General features: G+C 39.1%; 1 protein-coding gene across 1 annotated transcript in view; it reads right to left on the bottom strand.

Annotated features, from left to right (window-relative positions):
* Window positions 1-16,603, bottom strand: part of TLL1 (tolloid like 1) — a 271,395-nt gene extending 254,792 nt beyond the window's left edge. The window contains exon 1 of the mRNA XM_007471538.1: window positions 16,435-16,603. Within this exon, the coding sequence (XP_007471600.1) occupies window positions 16,435-16,603 (169 nt within the window). The remainder of the gene's footprint in view (window positions 1-16,434) is intronic.
* Window positions 16,604-17,201: the final 598 nt, after the last annotated feature.

Raw genomic sequence — 17,201 nt, 5'->3', positions numbered from 1 at the left:
CAAGATTTTAGTCAGTCCCATATCAAGAAATATTATCATTAAATTTGGATCAAATTTTATTTAAGTAATGAACACTCATTTAGAAAATCTTACTAAAAAAGCACTTTAAAACTTATTATCATTCTATGGAAGTTTATAAGACTATCAAGTGATAGTCTCGCTCAAAAACTCAGTACTGGTTTACATGCTCACTAATGACTTAAAATGACAAATACAATTTGGAGTTAAAAGAAAGAATGAAGTTGAGGGAAACAGCTACCGTCTTAAAGATGAAATCGCTAAAACTTTCTTTTAGAGAAGAAAAATCTCTATAACCGCAACCTAGATCAAGGCTGACTAAGAATGACTGAGCATAATGCAGAGGCACCAATATAAGGAATGCAAAAATTTAAACGGCATGAGAGTCATTGGAGTACCCAGACTAGGAGCTACCCAAAAGCAAAGTGGTAAAGTAGGCTAGGGTTGTCCTCAGAGCTGCTTTCTCCACCTTCTTATTTTCTGTGTTCCTAGTATGTTTATGAAACAGGTCTGATCTTTCACATTAATGATTTTCATGTTAATGACTTAACATTTACCCAGTAAAGAGTATTTGTGTTTTAAAAGAAAAGAGGCATAGAAAGAGCAGTGCTTAATTCAAAGCAATCATTAACAGCATATTTTCAGGAAACAATAACGAATCAGTGAATGACACAGTGTATGGCAGTGACCTTTCTAATCTACCTCTTTTCATATACACAAGTCACCACCACCAACTCCATCGATTTGCATAATCTCCTCCAAAATAGGTTAAGCATGATAACTGGGATTGGTTAGGACTTCAAACTATTATAGTGCCTCTAATATGAGGAGTTTGAGGTTATAACCTCTAAAAGTACATTCAGAGCTATATTTCTATGACTTAATAAGATTTCATTTGAGGTCCTGTAACTAAAATGGCAATACAGGAAATTTTGAATGAGTAAATGTTAATTGAGGTTAAAATTGTATTATTAAAGCTTTGAATAGTCATATGAGAAGAGGTTAAAGAAGTTACTCTTTTTTTTTTTTTTTTTTTTTTTTTTTTGTGGTACGTGGGCCTCTCACTGCTGCGGCCTCTCCCGTTGCGGAGCACAGGCTCCGGAGGCGCAGACTCAGCGGCCATGGCTTACGGGACCAGCCGCTCCGTGGCATGTGGGATCTTCCCGGACCGGGGCGCGAACCCGTGTCCCCTGGATCAGCAGGAGGACTCTCAACCACTGCGCCACCAGGGAAGCCCCAAAGAAGTTATTCTTATTTTAAATAAAAAAGAAAAAACTTTATTAATTTTTTTAAAAATTGAAGATATCGAATGATGGTGGGTTGCTTCTCTATTTTTTCAAAATTGGTAAAACAGATACATTAAATATCGAAAGATGTAGAAACAGATTCCCAATCTACCTCACTGGAAAGTTTAAGAAAAGCATAATCCTGCAAGATTAATCAAATTTGCCTAAAGGCAGCAAGTCAGTGCAGATAACTTGTACACTTCTTCATTCAAGCAGTGCATCTTTCCCTTGCAAATCACAATGGCTAGTTTGACTTACACATGAATGTTCTTCCCCTGTGAAATCTGAATTGAATCCTTTCAAGTGAAGGGTATAAAAATGTTTACATTGGGCTTCCCTGGTGGCGCAGTGGTTGAGAGTCCGCCTGCCGATGCAGGGGACACGGGTTCGTGCCCCGGTCCAGGAAGATCCCACATGCCGCGGGGTGGCTGGGCCCGTGAGCCATGGCCGCTGAGCCTGCGCGTCTGGAGCCTGCGCTCTGCAACAGGAGAGGCTACAAAAGGGAGGCCCGCGGACCGCAAAAAAAAAAAAAAAAAAGTTTACATTTACAATTAAGTCGTCACACAAAATTCATGAAACTTCTGGAGTTCTTGTGCATAGCTATCCTGAAAGGTCAGATAAAACAAATGGTGCCTCGATCATTATGAAATTATCAATTAACCAAAGTAGACATATGGTATATTCTTATAGAAGACCTATGGTTATATTTAATAAACAATGATAAATGAGTTTTTAAATAAAGCCATTTAATCATCATAATTTTTAAGATCTAGAAGGAAATGTCCTGATGATGTTTAATATTTTAAAGTTCTTTTTAACTTTTAAAGTCCCTTTTAAAGACTTCTGTTTCTGCCAAAATGACAAACTAGGTACTATGGGGCTGAGCTTCCTACATAACTAAAAATGCTAGATAAAATACTTTAAAAAATCTCCCTGAATGTATGACAACATGAGTAAAACATTTTCATGGCTGAGTGAAGGAGGGAATCCAGACAGATAAGCAGAAGACTAAATAAAACCAGCCCTCAACTGAGGGCATGTGCCAAGCTTGGTTGACATGGCTACTGAATTTTGTTGTCAAGCAGGGCTCAGAGGACAGCAGACACAGTCCAAGGTCCACCCAAGCTGAAAAGTATAATAGAATAACTCCTCAAAAATCTGGAGCTCCCAAATTTGGGACTCATAGCACCCCAGGTAACTTCACAAAAACTGATTTTCTGAAAGCTTGAACCTAAGTAGAATGGAGAAAAGCTAATATCCTCTGAAATCTCATAAGCAAAAATCACCCCCAAAGTAGCTTTGCATTTTAAATTTATATTACCATGGTAGTCAAATAAACTTAAGCAGAAAATTTAGTTTAAACTTGTCCTGAATTGTTAGTACTCCCAGACACCCAACAGAAACAAAGAGAAACTCTTTCAATACATTAAAAGTAACAAATAATTCCAATCTTCCACAAACTGTTCCAGAGTGTTTATAAGGCAAACATACCTTGACACTAAAATCTAACAAGAACAATAGAAGAAGAAAAGTTTCAGGTCAGTTTAACTACTGACCATAAAACAAAAATTCCAAAGTAAATATCAACAAATTGAATATAGGGATATTAAAAGAATGATAGCTTGTGATCAAATTGGGTTCATCTCAGAAATACAAAGTGGGTTAATATTAGTAGATCAATTATTCTAATTTACCACATTAAAAGGTGAAATGAGGATAATTATATCATCTCAGGAAAGGCAGAAATCCTTAATCTGATAAAAGGTACCTATTTTTTAAAAAGACACCAAGTAGCATAATTGATAAATAATTGAAAGCATTCTCTTTAAAACTGGGAACAGAGTAAACTAGGTCTCAGTTATCACTTCTATGTAACACTGGAAGACTGTCAGCACATAAGGTAAGATAAATTAAATTAAACTAAAAGCACAGGAATTGTAAATGAAGAAACAAAGCTACACTTTTATTTCAGATGATTTGATTACCTATGTGAAAAATATACAGATAAATTATTAAAATTAATAAGAGACTGGAAAAGATTTTGGATAACAATTAACTACATCAAAAATCAAATACATTTCTACACAAGAGCAGCAAATGACTTAAAAGAGAAATTTTATAAAATTGTATATCAAAATGTCATCAAAAATAGAAAATATATGTGAATAAGTCTATCAAACATGAAGAAAGAAACTTTAGAGATAAAAATATTAAGAGTATTAAAGAAGGCCTAAACATGCAGATATATACCATATCCATGGATTAGAAGACTCAATATCATAAAAATAATTTTCTGTAAAGTAACCCATAGATTCAATGCAATTCTCATCTAAATCCAAACAGTGGGACATGATGAGTTGATTTCAAAGTTAATACAGAATACAAAAGCCCAGATATAACCAATTTACTCCTAAAGAACAACAGCAGGCCAAGACCTGCATAACAAACATCAAAAATTTTGTGCAACTCAAAGAGATCCAAACTTACTTGCTTTACAAAACACAAATGCGTTTTTTATTCTGTTTCTTACGTGGCTTATCTGTACCAGTTTCTCACGCCACTCATGTAGGCAGCCACGAAGACATCATCTTGAACTCTTCCTTTTCTTTATATCTCTCGACCTCCACCCCAAGGCTATCCAGCTGTTGACTGGTCTTTTAAATAGAACCCCTCTTTTCTACAACTGCTGACACAGTGCATATGAAAGCACTCATCAACACTTGCCTCTACTCTTACTCCAGCAAGTTTCCCTCCTCCCACTTGCTCCTTACTTCCTACAGCAACTATATCGGACCATCCTTCACATCCTCACTTATCTTTAAAAAAAATGTGGCTGTTATCAAGCCAATGACCTGCTTCAAAACTTCAGTAAGTTCCCATCCCACTGCCAAGGGGATCAAATTCACACCCCTTAGTTAGGCATTAAAGATCCTTTACATTGCACCTAACAGAATCATTTCTTGCCAAAGCACAAACCCTAACATACCTTACCCACATTAGATTATTTACCACTTACTGTCCTTTCATAAAAGTCCATGAATCTTCACAACTTCAATTTTTATTTAGTTATGTGATTCTAAAGTTTTACACCACATTTTCTCCAGGCAAAATACTACAAGACTTCAAGATTCTGTTCAAATGCCACCTTCCCTTACAAGCCTTCTCTATTCCAAATATAATTAATGAATTCCTTCCTCTGTGTTACCACAGTATTTTGTTTATTACACATTCATACTGATAATTGAAACACATGTTGCTTTTTTTCTGGCAGATACTGAAATCCTTACTATAAGGGAACACACCTTATTTGTTTCAAGCATCTTCCTGAAACATATCAGTTGCAAAATACTGGTTGTGTTAATTTGCATCTGTATGGGGCATCACAGTTCACCAAGACCTTGTGCATTTTACCCTTACATGTTTTATGGACTAAGTATCACTACCCAAATGTTACAAATGAGAGAATTTAGGTTCAGAAATGTTCAGTAAGTAGACCAAGATAATGTAATTAAACACAGAAGAGTCAAGACTTACACCTAGGTCTCCTGGCACAATATCCGGTGCTCTTTAAACTACATTACGTAGATTCATGCTATTAATTTCTATTGGAGTTTGTTCTTTACTATTATAAAAGCTCAAGAATGAAAACTTCCTTTGGTAAAGACTTGGTTGAGAATTGAGACTCTTCATTAAAAAAATATATACATAAGTTAAATTATGATGAAAAGAGTAGTCCCTTACTAGACAATTTAGTAAACTGGAGGTTTGTGAAGTTGAATTTTCTGAAGATAATTAGCATCAAGCTCTTGTGCCAAGTAGAAGAATGTTTTCAAGGATAGATATAAGTGATTAATATAATGTGTCTTTTAATATTTCATGTATTTAGTAAAAATGCTTAGAGCCAGAAAAACTTTCCTGCAATTTCCTTGCCTAAATTTCTTGCTCTTTCCATTATGAATATTGATCTCAAACTTGAAAGAATTGGAATTTTCCCATCCACTGGCCATGTTCTGCTCATCCAACATACAAATCTGACTGAACAACACTCAATTCTGATGCTGATGTGAGACTAACATGCTCTGATAAGCACATATGTGATGCCCACATAACTTGTCACTGCTCTGGCAGATTTTTACTGATGGACTGAGGTTGGAAAAGAGCAGTGGGAAATTATGCATAAGTTGGTTTCAAGACCAATTTTGGCAAAGTCAAGTCAAGGAACTGCACAACCTATTGCAGCTGCAACCTGGTGGCTGTCATGATTTGGTTGGAACCATGAGAAACCTCAGGCTTTATCAAGACTGACCACTGAAGAGGTGTAAAATCTTCCCTTTCCTCTGAGTGGACAGTGTGGGTCACTGGCCCTGAGATTTCTTGGTACCACATCAGAAGAGCTCTTGTTCTGATGTCAGAGAAACCAGGATTCTGAAAACTTTGGGACTTGAACAGGCTTAGAGATTTCTAAGTCTCAGAGACTAAGGTAAAGAAAAATCAAGGGACGTCCCCAAGGTTACGTGAAAATACAACAGCAGAACCAATAGTAGAAATTACATTTCTTAACTACCAGTCCAGTTTGTTTTCCAATTGCCATACCACTAACCAGTTAGAATTATGTAAAGAAAGAAAAACTTACATTTGCTTTTTGAAACCACGGTAGAATAGTGTAAGTAAAAAAAACTAGATATTCATTTCATCTGTTTTATCATTTGCTTTGGCTTCTCCTAATTTGTAAACAAAGAAAAACTAACCACGTACTTTGCGCAGGCTCAGCGGCCATGGCTCACGGGCCCAGCCACTCCGCGGCATGTGGGATCTTCCCGGACCGGGGCACAAACCCGTGTCCCCTGCATCGGCAGGCGGACTCTCAACCGCTGCGCCACCAGGGAAGCCCAACCATGTACCTTTAAATGCATTTAAGGAAGGGATATATCGTGGAGGACAGAGATGTACTCTGGTAGCTAATATGGAAAAATATGAGAAAAAGACGTTGAAAATTTTAAATCAAGATATTTGAGAAAAGAATAAATGGAAAGCATGATTGCCAATACAGACTACATCCAAATAATTGCTTACATCCTATCCCAGCCCACTGCCGAGTAACAAAGTCTACAAACTACTTACTTAAAAGTTGTTACACTCTCCACAAAGCTTTATTCTTCGTATATCATGAGTAAAGAAAATTCCAGGAAAAATTTACAAGAATATATATTCTGATTATCATAATTTATAGTTGTATCCATTTGCAAATGCTAAATTGAAATAACTTTAGCATACAAATATGTGATTAATAAACATAAAAAACTTTATACATTAACTATCATCTACCTACAAATGGTAAAGTTAAGACTATGCCAGGTAAGGCACTGTATCATTTTTCATATTTCTGTAAGTATTTGTTGTTCAATAAAGGTTTGATGAATTTATGAATATTTGTAGCTTAAAGCCATGTGTAAACTTAGCTCTTTGTAAACATAGGGTTGTTAGTATGTAAGCTCTTCAAGTTAATTCAGATGGCAAATAAAACATGAACCAGAATTTACTGAAAGACTATATAGCCAAGATTCTGTTCACACATTAGGCAATATGAATTGAAAACTGTGAATATATTTTGAGTGCAATAGGCATCTGAGCAAATAACCAGGAGAACAACACATAGAAGATATTTCTATTGGTTACCTCTGATATCTTTCCAAACAAAAAGGTCTGTCTGAGGGATTAAACTCAATTTTAAGGTTTAGAGGACTTGAGATATGAATACATTTTTATATATGGCAAGAGAAAGTAACTTTATCCCACAAACGTTTTTATAAAGATCGTCTTCTTACGTGTAAGCAGTTGCAATTTTTAAGAAAACCCTCTACTTCCTATATATTTATGCTACTATGAATAAAAATTACAGTGTTTGCTATGTTCCAGAGTGATTTTCACTTCACATTCGTTTAATTCTTATAATAACACCATGAGGGACTTCCCTGGTGGTGCAGTGGTTAAGAATCCACCTGCCAATGCAGGGGACATGGGTTCGAACTCTGGTCCAGGAAGATCCCACATGCTGCGGGACAACTAAGCTCATGCACCACAACTACTGAGACTGCCCTGTAGAGCCCACAAGCCACAGCTACTGAAGCCCACATGCCTAGAGCCTATGCTCTGCAACAAGAAAAGCCACTGCAATGAGAAGACAGCACACCGCAACAGAGTAGCCCCCACTCGCTGCAACTAGAGAAAGCCTGTGCGCAACAATGAAGTCCCAAGGCAGCCAAAAAATAAATAAATAAATAGATAAATAAATAAATAAATTTATATTAAAAAAAAAACACACCATGAGAATTATAGCATCATTTCCATTTTATAGATCAGAAAACTGAAACATAAAGGTGTTAAATAACATGTCAAAAGCCACTCACTATGTAAAACTATGTGTAGTTACTATGTGGTGTGTCCAGTATTAGAATTCATATCCATGTCACTCCAAAGCCCAAGATTTTAATTAGATGCACTATTCTGGCCTCCCTGAAATCTTTAAGGAAAATGATTTTTGAAGCCATCCCCAAGCTGCAAAAAAGCCCTCATACCAAAAGAAGAAGAAAAAGAAGGAGGAGGAGGAAGGTGAGAGGGAGAGGAAGAAAAAGGAAGAAACATCATGGCAGCAAATGGAATCCAGAATTCTGGATTCAAATTCTGATTCTATCATTGGGTAACATAACACATGTTATCATAAAGCACTACGCTACAGGTACCATGCAATACAGAAATAAGGGGTATTAAAGGATACTTGTTTATGAAGCATACAGCTTTGTGTATGATGCTCCATTCCACCTTCACATACACGAGAAATCTGTTCTTATTATAAACATTTAAATCCTGGGACACACGGGAGGCATAGCCTATAATCAGAATCTTCTTTCTGCATTTAATTCTTGGTCACTTGTTCCCCCAGCAAACTGCTCACAATCTCTTTGCGCATAGAAACATAATGCAACACAAGACCCCTGATTTTTAGGTCATTACTTCTGTTACCCATTCCAGGTGGCAAATCCTAATTATTCTTCCCCTGATGACTGCCTGCAGGCCACACTTCATGGAGATCCAAATATATATTATTTCCTCTCCTGGGACTAAAAAGTAAATATGAAAGGAAAACCTCCCCTTGTTCTTAGGTTTAGAAAAATTGTTTTACCAGTTTCATTCTTAATCCTTTGTTAGAGAAAAAGTACAAGCAGAAAATCTTCCTCCTAGACAACATGATAATTTGCTAACAGTAATATGTTTCCTTCTAAGAAATTGTAATATAGTAAATATTACACATAGTATATATTTTGAATGTGCCAGACTTCCTACTCTTAGGAAACCAGACTGGAGTTCCAAGAAGTTTAGTTAACTCTATGAGCCGTGGAAGCTTTCAAGTTTTTGACCTGAGGGCTTTTAGACAAGTTGGAATTGAAAAGATAAAGTTATTTAAGTACTTTCTTACAGCATATTTGTTTTCTCAAAGGCATTCACACATCATTTACATATATAATGTACACTGTAAACCACTTTCCTGAACAGCCTGCATTTGAAAGGATGTTCTTCACGCTCTTTATGGGCTCATAAGCAGGAATTCAATGAATACTCAGAGAGCAATCTAAAATGTGAAACAATTTAATAGGTACCACATAAAATGCCAGGGCCTGTGCCAAGAACGAGACACTAATGACTGAATTCTACTCGAATCCAATTCAACCCCCACCTTAAACAACATGGAGAGCCTGCTGTCACAATTTATATACTTGGGGCAACATATAGCAGTTTCTCCCCTAGACTACTTTGCACTTAAATATATCTCTATTAGACTTAGTCGTATGCATTTTCATTTGTCTTACACATAGTTGAGGTATTTCATTTGTGACTCTACACTTAGGAAATACCCTCTTGAAAGGGAGTAGGGCCTGCCCAATATTCCATACAATTGAAAGTAAGTATTGGCCTTACTCTGACAGTACAGTATATGGCTTATAAAATGCAAGAACATTGAAGGTAAGATGTATCCTCACTAAAGAAAATCACAGTGGATGAATGCACATGGCACAAATACCATCACTTCAATTGCCAGTCTTAATACGTTTGTACTGACTGGAGAGCCAGCAAAGGAGATTCATAAAAAGAGAGGCATCACATACCAAACCTGGGGTCAAGTTCTCACTGTTTATCAACTGGGATGGCAGACCAGACACCGGATCCTTCTGAGTTTCAGTTTCCTCATGTGTCCAAATGGATTAACAATAATGTTAATTGATAGGGGTATGGTGAAGACACGAGACTTTTTATAATGTAAAAATATGAGCTATGTTACTTTGACATGAGTCATGAAGGCAATTCCTAGATATGTGAGGTATATGGAGTCCAAGGATTTATTCTCTGGAAATTTATCCATTTGGCTCTTTTCTAGTTCTGCATGATGCTCTTCCCTGGTATTTAACTTTCATGCAGTGAGGGATACTTAATAACACAAAAATCTGAGTACAAAACACAAAACCATAAACTTCAACTACTAGGCATTTGGATCAGAAAGATCAGGGTAGAGGAATGGAGCTCCATCCTTTCAGGAGAGTCAATTGACTGAACTAAGGCCAAGGTGGTTCCAATGCTGCACAAGGGCCGGGATTATCTTAATAAACACTCCAAATCCACTCATGGCGAAAGAGAACTCCGAACCTGCTGATATCAACCACCAGGCTAGGGGCCATACGAGGTGCCCCCGTGGCACACAATCCATGTGCTGAAATTTAACAAAAGTGAGAAATGTAAGGAATACAAAAACTATTCCACATCCTCCTCCCTCATCACACAAATTAAGTGTCATCAATAGGAAGTTCATCAACACAGAAGACACTGATAGTAAATACATCGTTTGTGTCTCCACCTCCGTAATGACTCCCTGATTTGTAAAATGAGTCAGTGTGTTAGAAATTGTTGAAACGTCATTTTCAAACATTGAGATGAATGCTTTAGTAGCATATTAATACAAAAAATTAGATTTTGTTTTGGGAAAAGTAGTATATTTGGAAACACTTCTGACCATGCTTTCAACTTTTTAGAACTATTATCATTTGAGAAGTTTTGTGTTTTTTTAATATGGTCAATAGCAAATATTTTAGGTTGAACTATAAATGTTAGTTGCAGGAGAAGAGCTGATTAAGACAAACACCTCATTAGTTCACTTTCTGAATTTCAATTAACACCTAATTTACGATACTTCTTAATACAAATGCAGCTTGACAGGATTAGTACACATTTTGTAAGGAGCTGACAAAGCAAGCATTCCATTAGCCAGCCCACAATGTCTCAAAATTTAATAGTCAATATCCCACTTTCAGGGCTGATGTTGTCAAGAACTAAATAAATAAGCAAGGAGCCCCCACTTCTGATTTCTGAGAAAGAACACATTCTATGCAATTTGTTTCATAGCTTTGAGTTAAAATTATATTTTTAATGTTCCGCCTCTCGTAGCATTCTTCAATAGATAACTAAAGGAAATAAACCACCGAAGCCACATTGCTAAATCATTCTATTGTATCCAGGGTTGGGGAGAGAACTCTCTACACCTTAATTTAGAAAGGATAAGTCCATGGTTAATTCCAGATCTTGGAACATAAAAGAGCTGTAAGAGTCCTCAAAATTCCCCTAGTAGAGGAAATCTCATATCCCCAGGAATCTGGCCAGGCACCTGAGCCCTGGCCTAGCCCAGGCCTCACTGTGGGCTCAAAATGCTGTGGGCAGGGGCCTTCCTTACAGTTTGGGGGAGCAGCAGAGCTCCCTTCCCCCACCTCCCCAGACACCAGATGGTCCCAGCAGGATGTGCAATGTTGCATTTTAAATGGATTATTTGCCTCTATCTTTTCCAAGCATTGTTAGAAAAGCTTAGGGAAGGTCCTAGTTTTAAACATTTTAAGTAGATGGTGCTAATATACTATTAGAAACAATAGATAACAGTCTAAAAGGAAAACAAATTAATAATAGTAAATCACTAGCATCTGATACTATCTACCTGAGTTCTAGGAACATTGAAGGGTAACCCCTGTCCAGTACACTCACTGATTGAGAGGCCTAAAGGATCATTAATGTGACTAATATTCTTAAGGTTTACAAAGAATATAGTGGTAACTACAAACAAGTGAGTCTAAATTTTAAATCAGGGAAAGTTGCTAAGATGTACAAAAGTCAGATTCATACATACACAATGGGGGGAGAAAATATGTTTTCTGTAGAAGAAACTATATATGGTATATATTAGACTTTTGTAGAAAAGTAAGCCATCATGAGGGCAAGAGGAAAAGTTGTGGAATTATATATTAACTTTCTCAAAAAGTCTTCACTAGCTCTTACCCACTTTTAACTGTTCCGCTGTGGGCTAAGGAGGCCTAAACAGAGAAAGGAGGGCTCAAAGAGCACCTACTTGAAGGGAAACCATAAAAGTTCCATGAATTATTACAGGAACTACCTCACAGAAGGGATGCCAGTTAAATTTTGAATTTGTAAAGCACACTACCCTCTTCAGAGACAAAAAGTGGGAAGATCTCAGGAGACTGTGTAAACAAGCAAACAAAAAGGAGCTTTAGAGCCATCTTAGACGGAGAGGATATATTTAAGAAAAAACAATCTATCTTATTCCTAACTAATATCAGTAACTGCCATTGGTGGACCAAAAAAAATCAATGTAGGCCCTCAGGACAAGGGCTAAAGAATTACTATTGGCAAATGATGAATAGAATTCAACTCTACAGAATTCTTATCCATCCCTTTTGCAAAAACTGTATTTTGACCACTTCTGAGTTGGCACTAGAGGCAGGAGGAGAAAAAAAAAATCAAGATATGAGGAATGAAAACTAAAACAGAAGAGACTAGCTAAGGGAAGCAGCTCTATGAAATACATTTTTAACATGAGGGTTTGGCAATCTAAAGAGGTGCCAGGCAATAAATATAGGTTTGGATATTTAATATTATGATGAAATAAAGTAGACATAGGGTTCAACATCAAATTCTAAAATGCCATACCTGGGAGGCTGCCAATGAAGCTAGAAAGTACAACACTGAGAACCAAAAAATGATAAGATCTTACTGAGAGATTATAAATTTATGAAAATTTCCCCAAGAATTAGTATACTAGGACATTAGGACACTGGTTTTAAAGAAAAGCAGAAAGAATAATCCTTTAGGATACCAAAAGCCTATTTCTATATAAAGAAGCTTGCATATGCCACTTTAAAGACAGATTTAACCTTGCAAGTCACTGACCCTTAATCATGCTTGGATTTTTTTCAAGAAAAATAAACCATTTGCTCAGAAGATTAAAGGTAGGGAAGTCTTTTTTTTCAGAGTTTTCACACTTGTTTAAGAGGATAAAGATACCCTTCCTTATCAGTCTTATCAGCCTCTACTCATCATTCAAAATTCTAATTTATTCATTCTTCCTCTTTAGATATTATATTTCCAATTGCCTGTGCTTTCCTGATACCCCCTTAAATACAAAAAGAGAAAAGAAGGGAGGAAGGTTTGGGGAGGAAGGGAGGGAGGAAGGAAGCAGGTAGGGAGTAGGGAGAGAACACAGAGTTGGTTTATCAGGTGTCTGCTTTTCCAGGTAATCTATAGACAAATCTGAGAGATTAACTTGCACACTGAATTTGTCCAGGCTTTTCACAGATATTCACAGATACTCAGATTAACATCTACTGGTACAGTGCAGCAATGAAACAGGACACCTCAGTCTGTTCTGGAATGACCTCCTGCAGCATCAGCTTCTCAGTATCCCTCAGGACCCTTTTGAACTAGAGAAAGTAAGAGAAATCTGATTGCAAATTCAGATGACTATGTATTGTGCTGACACCTTAATGTGCAAGACAGACATTCCTTTGAATTATCTGCATCTTTGTGTCTGTTTATATAGAGAGATGAATTACCTCTTTTCTGTCCTAATGGATTTGGCTATACAAATTACATCTGAGGCTGTGCTACACTGACTTATCTACTTCTATTTATATCAAAAATTTCTTTCTAAAGCAAAGTTAAATTAACACAAATTCTTTCTTTCTCTCCTATAGTTTCACGAACTTCAAACCAGAGTTTTGAAAGGCATACAAGTTATATTGTTTCACAAATATATTAAAGATGGCATAATTTTAACAAGTAATATTTCTCCTTGGGTAACATTTGATCTTGGTTAGAATGAGATGTAAATGAGGGGTGATCAATATTAATAGGCTATAGATATGAGAAAGTATTGAGAACTTTCCAGATATCTAACAATACTAATCTATCCCTGTGATAAACATTAAAAATCAGTTATGATCTCTGTCCTCAAGGACTTTATATTCTCACTGTATTTAGAAAAGATGAAATTATGTTCTTAGTCATTTCATTCATATCAGTTAATGAAAGTAACTGCACTTCTATTAGTTTAGACTCAGATAAACCTGGACAAATTTCTGTTGTTTGCATTTCAAGGAAGGCCTCCAAAAAGCCAGCTAAGAATACAGTGTAATTGTTTAATACAAGCAGACTTTGAGCAAGGAGACTTGGAATCAAGTTCTGGGTAACGTTAACAAATGGGTTTGACCTCATGGAGCCACTGTTTTCCTATCTGGGTAATGGTAACATTAATAAATTCCACTATTTGGGCTGTGCATTGAGCTGAAATAATGTACTCAAAGTGCTCTGAAACCATAAAGCTATGCTAGTCACTATGATATCAAGCCACCATATAGTTTCAGGAACCTTAGGACCCCTGTTAGAGAAGGGCACCTTATTAAGTGGGCCATGCCCTCCACTCTGCTCTTGGGGAAGGGCAGATCAAAGGTATCCTGGAGTCTGGAGAGCACCCCCTCTTGCTTTTTGGCTATCTTTCACATATCTGTCTTCATCTTTCTTATTTTAGTGACCTTTTTTTGACTCTTGTTTGGGATTTCAATGCACTATTTAATTTTTCCCTGTTATTACTTTTATTTGTCTTATACAGTGCCAAAAAGAGGGACTAAGATTTTGCTACTCTTTAGCCAAGATGGTAAATTAAAGCCTTTCATTTCACTAAGTTAAAAAAGCAGGGTTGATCATTTAAAAGTGATCTCAGATTTTGGCCATATTTCTCAGTCTTCCACTTGGGCCATTCTTATATCTCTTTCATTACACACATGTACAGGTTTGCCTCTTGCACGCAAAAATTGGGAAGAAATAAGATTAGAATAATAATCCACTCAAATTTGGTTTTATTGCTGTTTTATCCTCAACAGCTCTGTTCAAAAATAAACCAAAATAAATAAATAAATAAAATAAAATAAACCAGTAGTAAAGGAAAAATAAAAGTAAATGCTCTTAAGGTTGTTGTTGTTGTTTTTATCTTGCCTGGATGTTTATGTGCTGAGGAAAATAGACATTTATGCTTGAGGTGTGTTTCAATACACATGGTACAACTAAATTGTAAAATTGCAAACACTCTTAAATAGAAAAACACACATGTTCACAGAACCTTCTTCTATACAATTTCTAATGTTAAGATAAGCCTGAAACAACATAACTTCTGAAAGTGAATTAGCTAACTTTTGATACTTCTTATAATATATGCATATTTGAAGTTAATGATTTTTTAAAGCATAAGCTTTTACTTTAATGTTTATAGAAAACTACATTTATTTTCCTGAAATCAGATCGATGTATAGATAAGCCCTGATTTTCTTATATTGGTAGCTGGCTGAATCTTTCACACAACAGAGCATCAGAATAGGTGTTTTCGTAGACAATCTTTAGAAATAATATACTTCATTTCTACCTTTCCTAAAACAAGAAAACCCTCAATTTTCATCCAGTTGCAAACATTATTCAAAACAAATTTCTCAATAAAAAGTAGGTTTAAGGGAGTTGTATACTGAGTTCTGGCTGCCCAACCACAGCAGAAAGGTGTCTTGTCCTCTAAACTATCAAGGAAGGCCTAGGAAACTTCTGGTGGGATAGACTGAGTGTTAAAGGTGATGAGGAAACTTATAAGCAAAATTGAATTAAATCAGAATTCTGAATTCCAGACTGACGTGTTTCTGCTAAGCTACTCCAAGTTTTGAAGAAGTACGGGCAGTTAAGAGTGCACCAAGAAGGATCTGATGATGCGAACACATATGCTCCCTGTCACAAACACACCCTCCTTGTCAGAGCAATGTGCCATCAAAGGTACAAGTTAACAAGGGAATTTCCAGCACTTTCCTTCATTTGCATACATCTTTCCTAACTTCAGGCCCAAGAGAGGTCAAAAGAGGTTTACCTAGCTAAGGAAAGGAAGACATCGCATGCAGACCATCTGCACAGAATCGGAGTGGAAATGCTACTTTGGGGATTTTGCCCTCCCTTCCTCTTGAGATGCGGAAGAACGTGCCTTCTGCTTACAGACACTCACCTAATCGGCCCCAGGATCCTCGTGATCACTTTCCTCGCAAAGTGAATGGTGGGTCCACCGACCCAGGTTCACCTTGGCCTCACCTAAGTGGAACAGGGCCCGGGGCCAGGGCGTGTGACTCTGACCTCAGGCGGCGGGAGAAGGGCCAGGCGGGGCGTCTCGGTCCCACCGCAGGTCTCAGGGTGCAAACAGGGTGTGGGGGCGAGAAACGAGTTTGAATGGGACGGCAACTTGAAGTGTTTTTAAGGTTTTTTGAAATGGGCAAATGCGCTGAATCCATTCAGCGGGGGAGCTTTGCAGGACGTCACCATCCCCTTGTCGCCTGGGACGCACACAGGACCCTGGCCGAGAGGGGGCGAAGGTGTCCTGACGTGAAGTCCACCCGCCCGAGCGCGGGATCGCGGGCGCCCGGCACCAGGGCGGCGCCGCCAGAGAAGCGCCGGGCCGCGGGCGCTGGACTCAGAGCCCTGGCTGCTGCGTCCGCGGCTCGTCACGCCGCGCCGGGGCGGGGGTGGGGGGTGGGGTGTAGGAACTCCGGGAGGTCCCCAAACTCGGAGACAGAGCTTGGCACCCGGTCCCGCCGGCGCAGAGCTGCGGCAAAGGAAGCGGCGCGGCCCCTCGGGGTGGGGAGGGGGTGGGAAGGAGACAGGTGAGACCCGGCGCCCTCCCAGAGCCAGCCGCGCCCCCGCTGTCTCGCCCCGAGAGGGCACTCACCGGCTTTGCACGGATCCTTGTAGTCCAGCGCCTCCGCCTCTTCCTCTCCGTTGCCACCGAAAGTGTAGTCATAGTCGAGGCCGGCGCAGACCCCCAGCTCCGCGCAGAGGACAGCCCCCGTGGCCACCATCCACGCGAGCATCCCCAGGGAAAGCGTCTCCAGCCCCATCTTCCTCGCGAAGAAGGGCACCGGTGGCTGTCCTCGTGGGAGGCTCCTCGGCGCGGCCGGCGCTCAGGTGTCTGGGGACATGGGGCGCCGTCGGGCCGAGAGAGGGCTGGGCGGCCTGTCCCCCGGCGCGGGCTAGGTGGCGGGCGGGGGCAGGTACAGAGCGGGTCCGGGCGGGCGCGCGGCCAGGCTGCCTCCCCGCGGCCGTCCTTCCTGCGGCTCAACGGCTCGGCTGCCCTAGGCTCAGGCTCTCGGGCTCAGGCTCCCAGGTCCCCGGGCTCAGGCCCCGCGCGTGTCCCGCACCCAAGACCCGGCGCCGCCCTGGGAGGACGAGTCCCGTCTGCACATCAGCGCGTCTGAGCTGAAAGTGGGGACCGCGGTCGCGGGTGGGAGACAGACATCCCTTCGCCGCCAGACCTTAAAAGCCGCAGAAGCAGCACAGCAACTGGCTGCGAGAAGGGCGAAAGTGGGAGGATTTGGGGATGCACTGTTTGCCTCCCCCCCCCCCAACCCCGGCTGTCTTTTTACCCTCTTCCTAACTTAAAAAAAAAAAAAAAAATAGAAAAAAAAAGAAAAGAAAAAAAAAAATCTTCACAGAATC

This window comes from Lipotes vexillifer, unplaced genomic scaffold, assembly GCF_000442215.2.
Source record: "Lipotes vexillifer unplaced genomic scaffold, Lipotes_vexillifer_v1.1 scaffold1208, whole genome shotgun sequence".
Lineage (NCBI taxonomy): Eukaryota > Metazoa > Chordata > Mammalia > Artiodactyla > Lipotidae > Lipotes > Lipotes vexillifer.
Note: the sequence above shows the minus strand (reverse complement) of the source record. Positions and strands in the feature narration are given on the sequence as shown.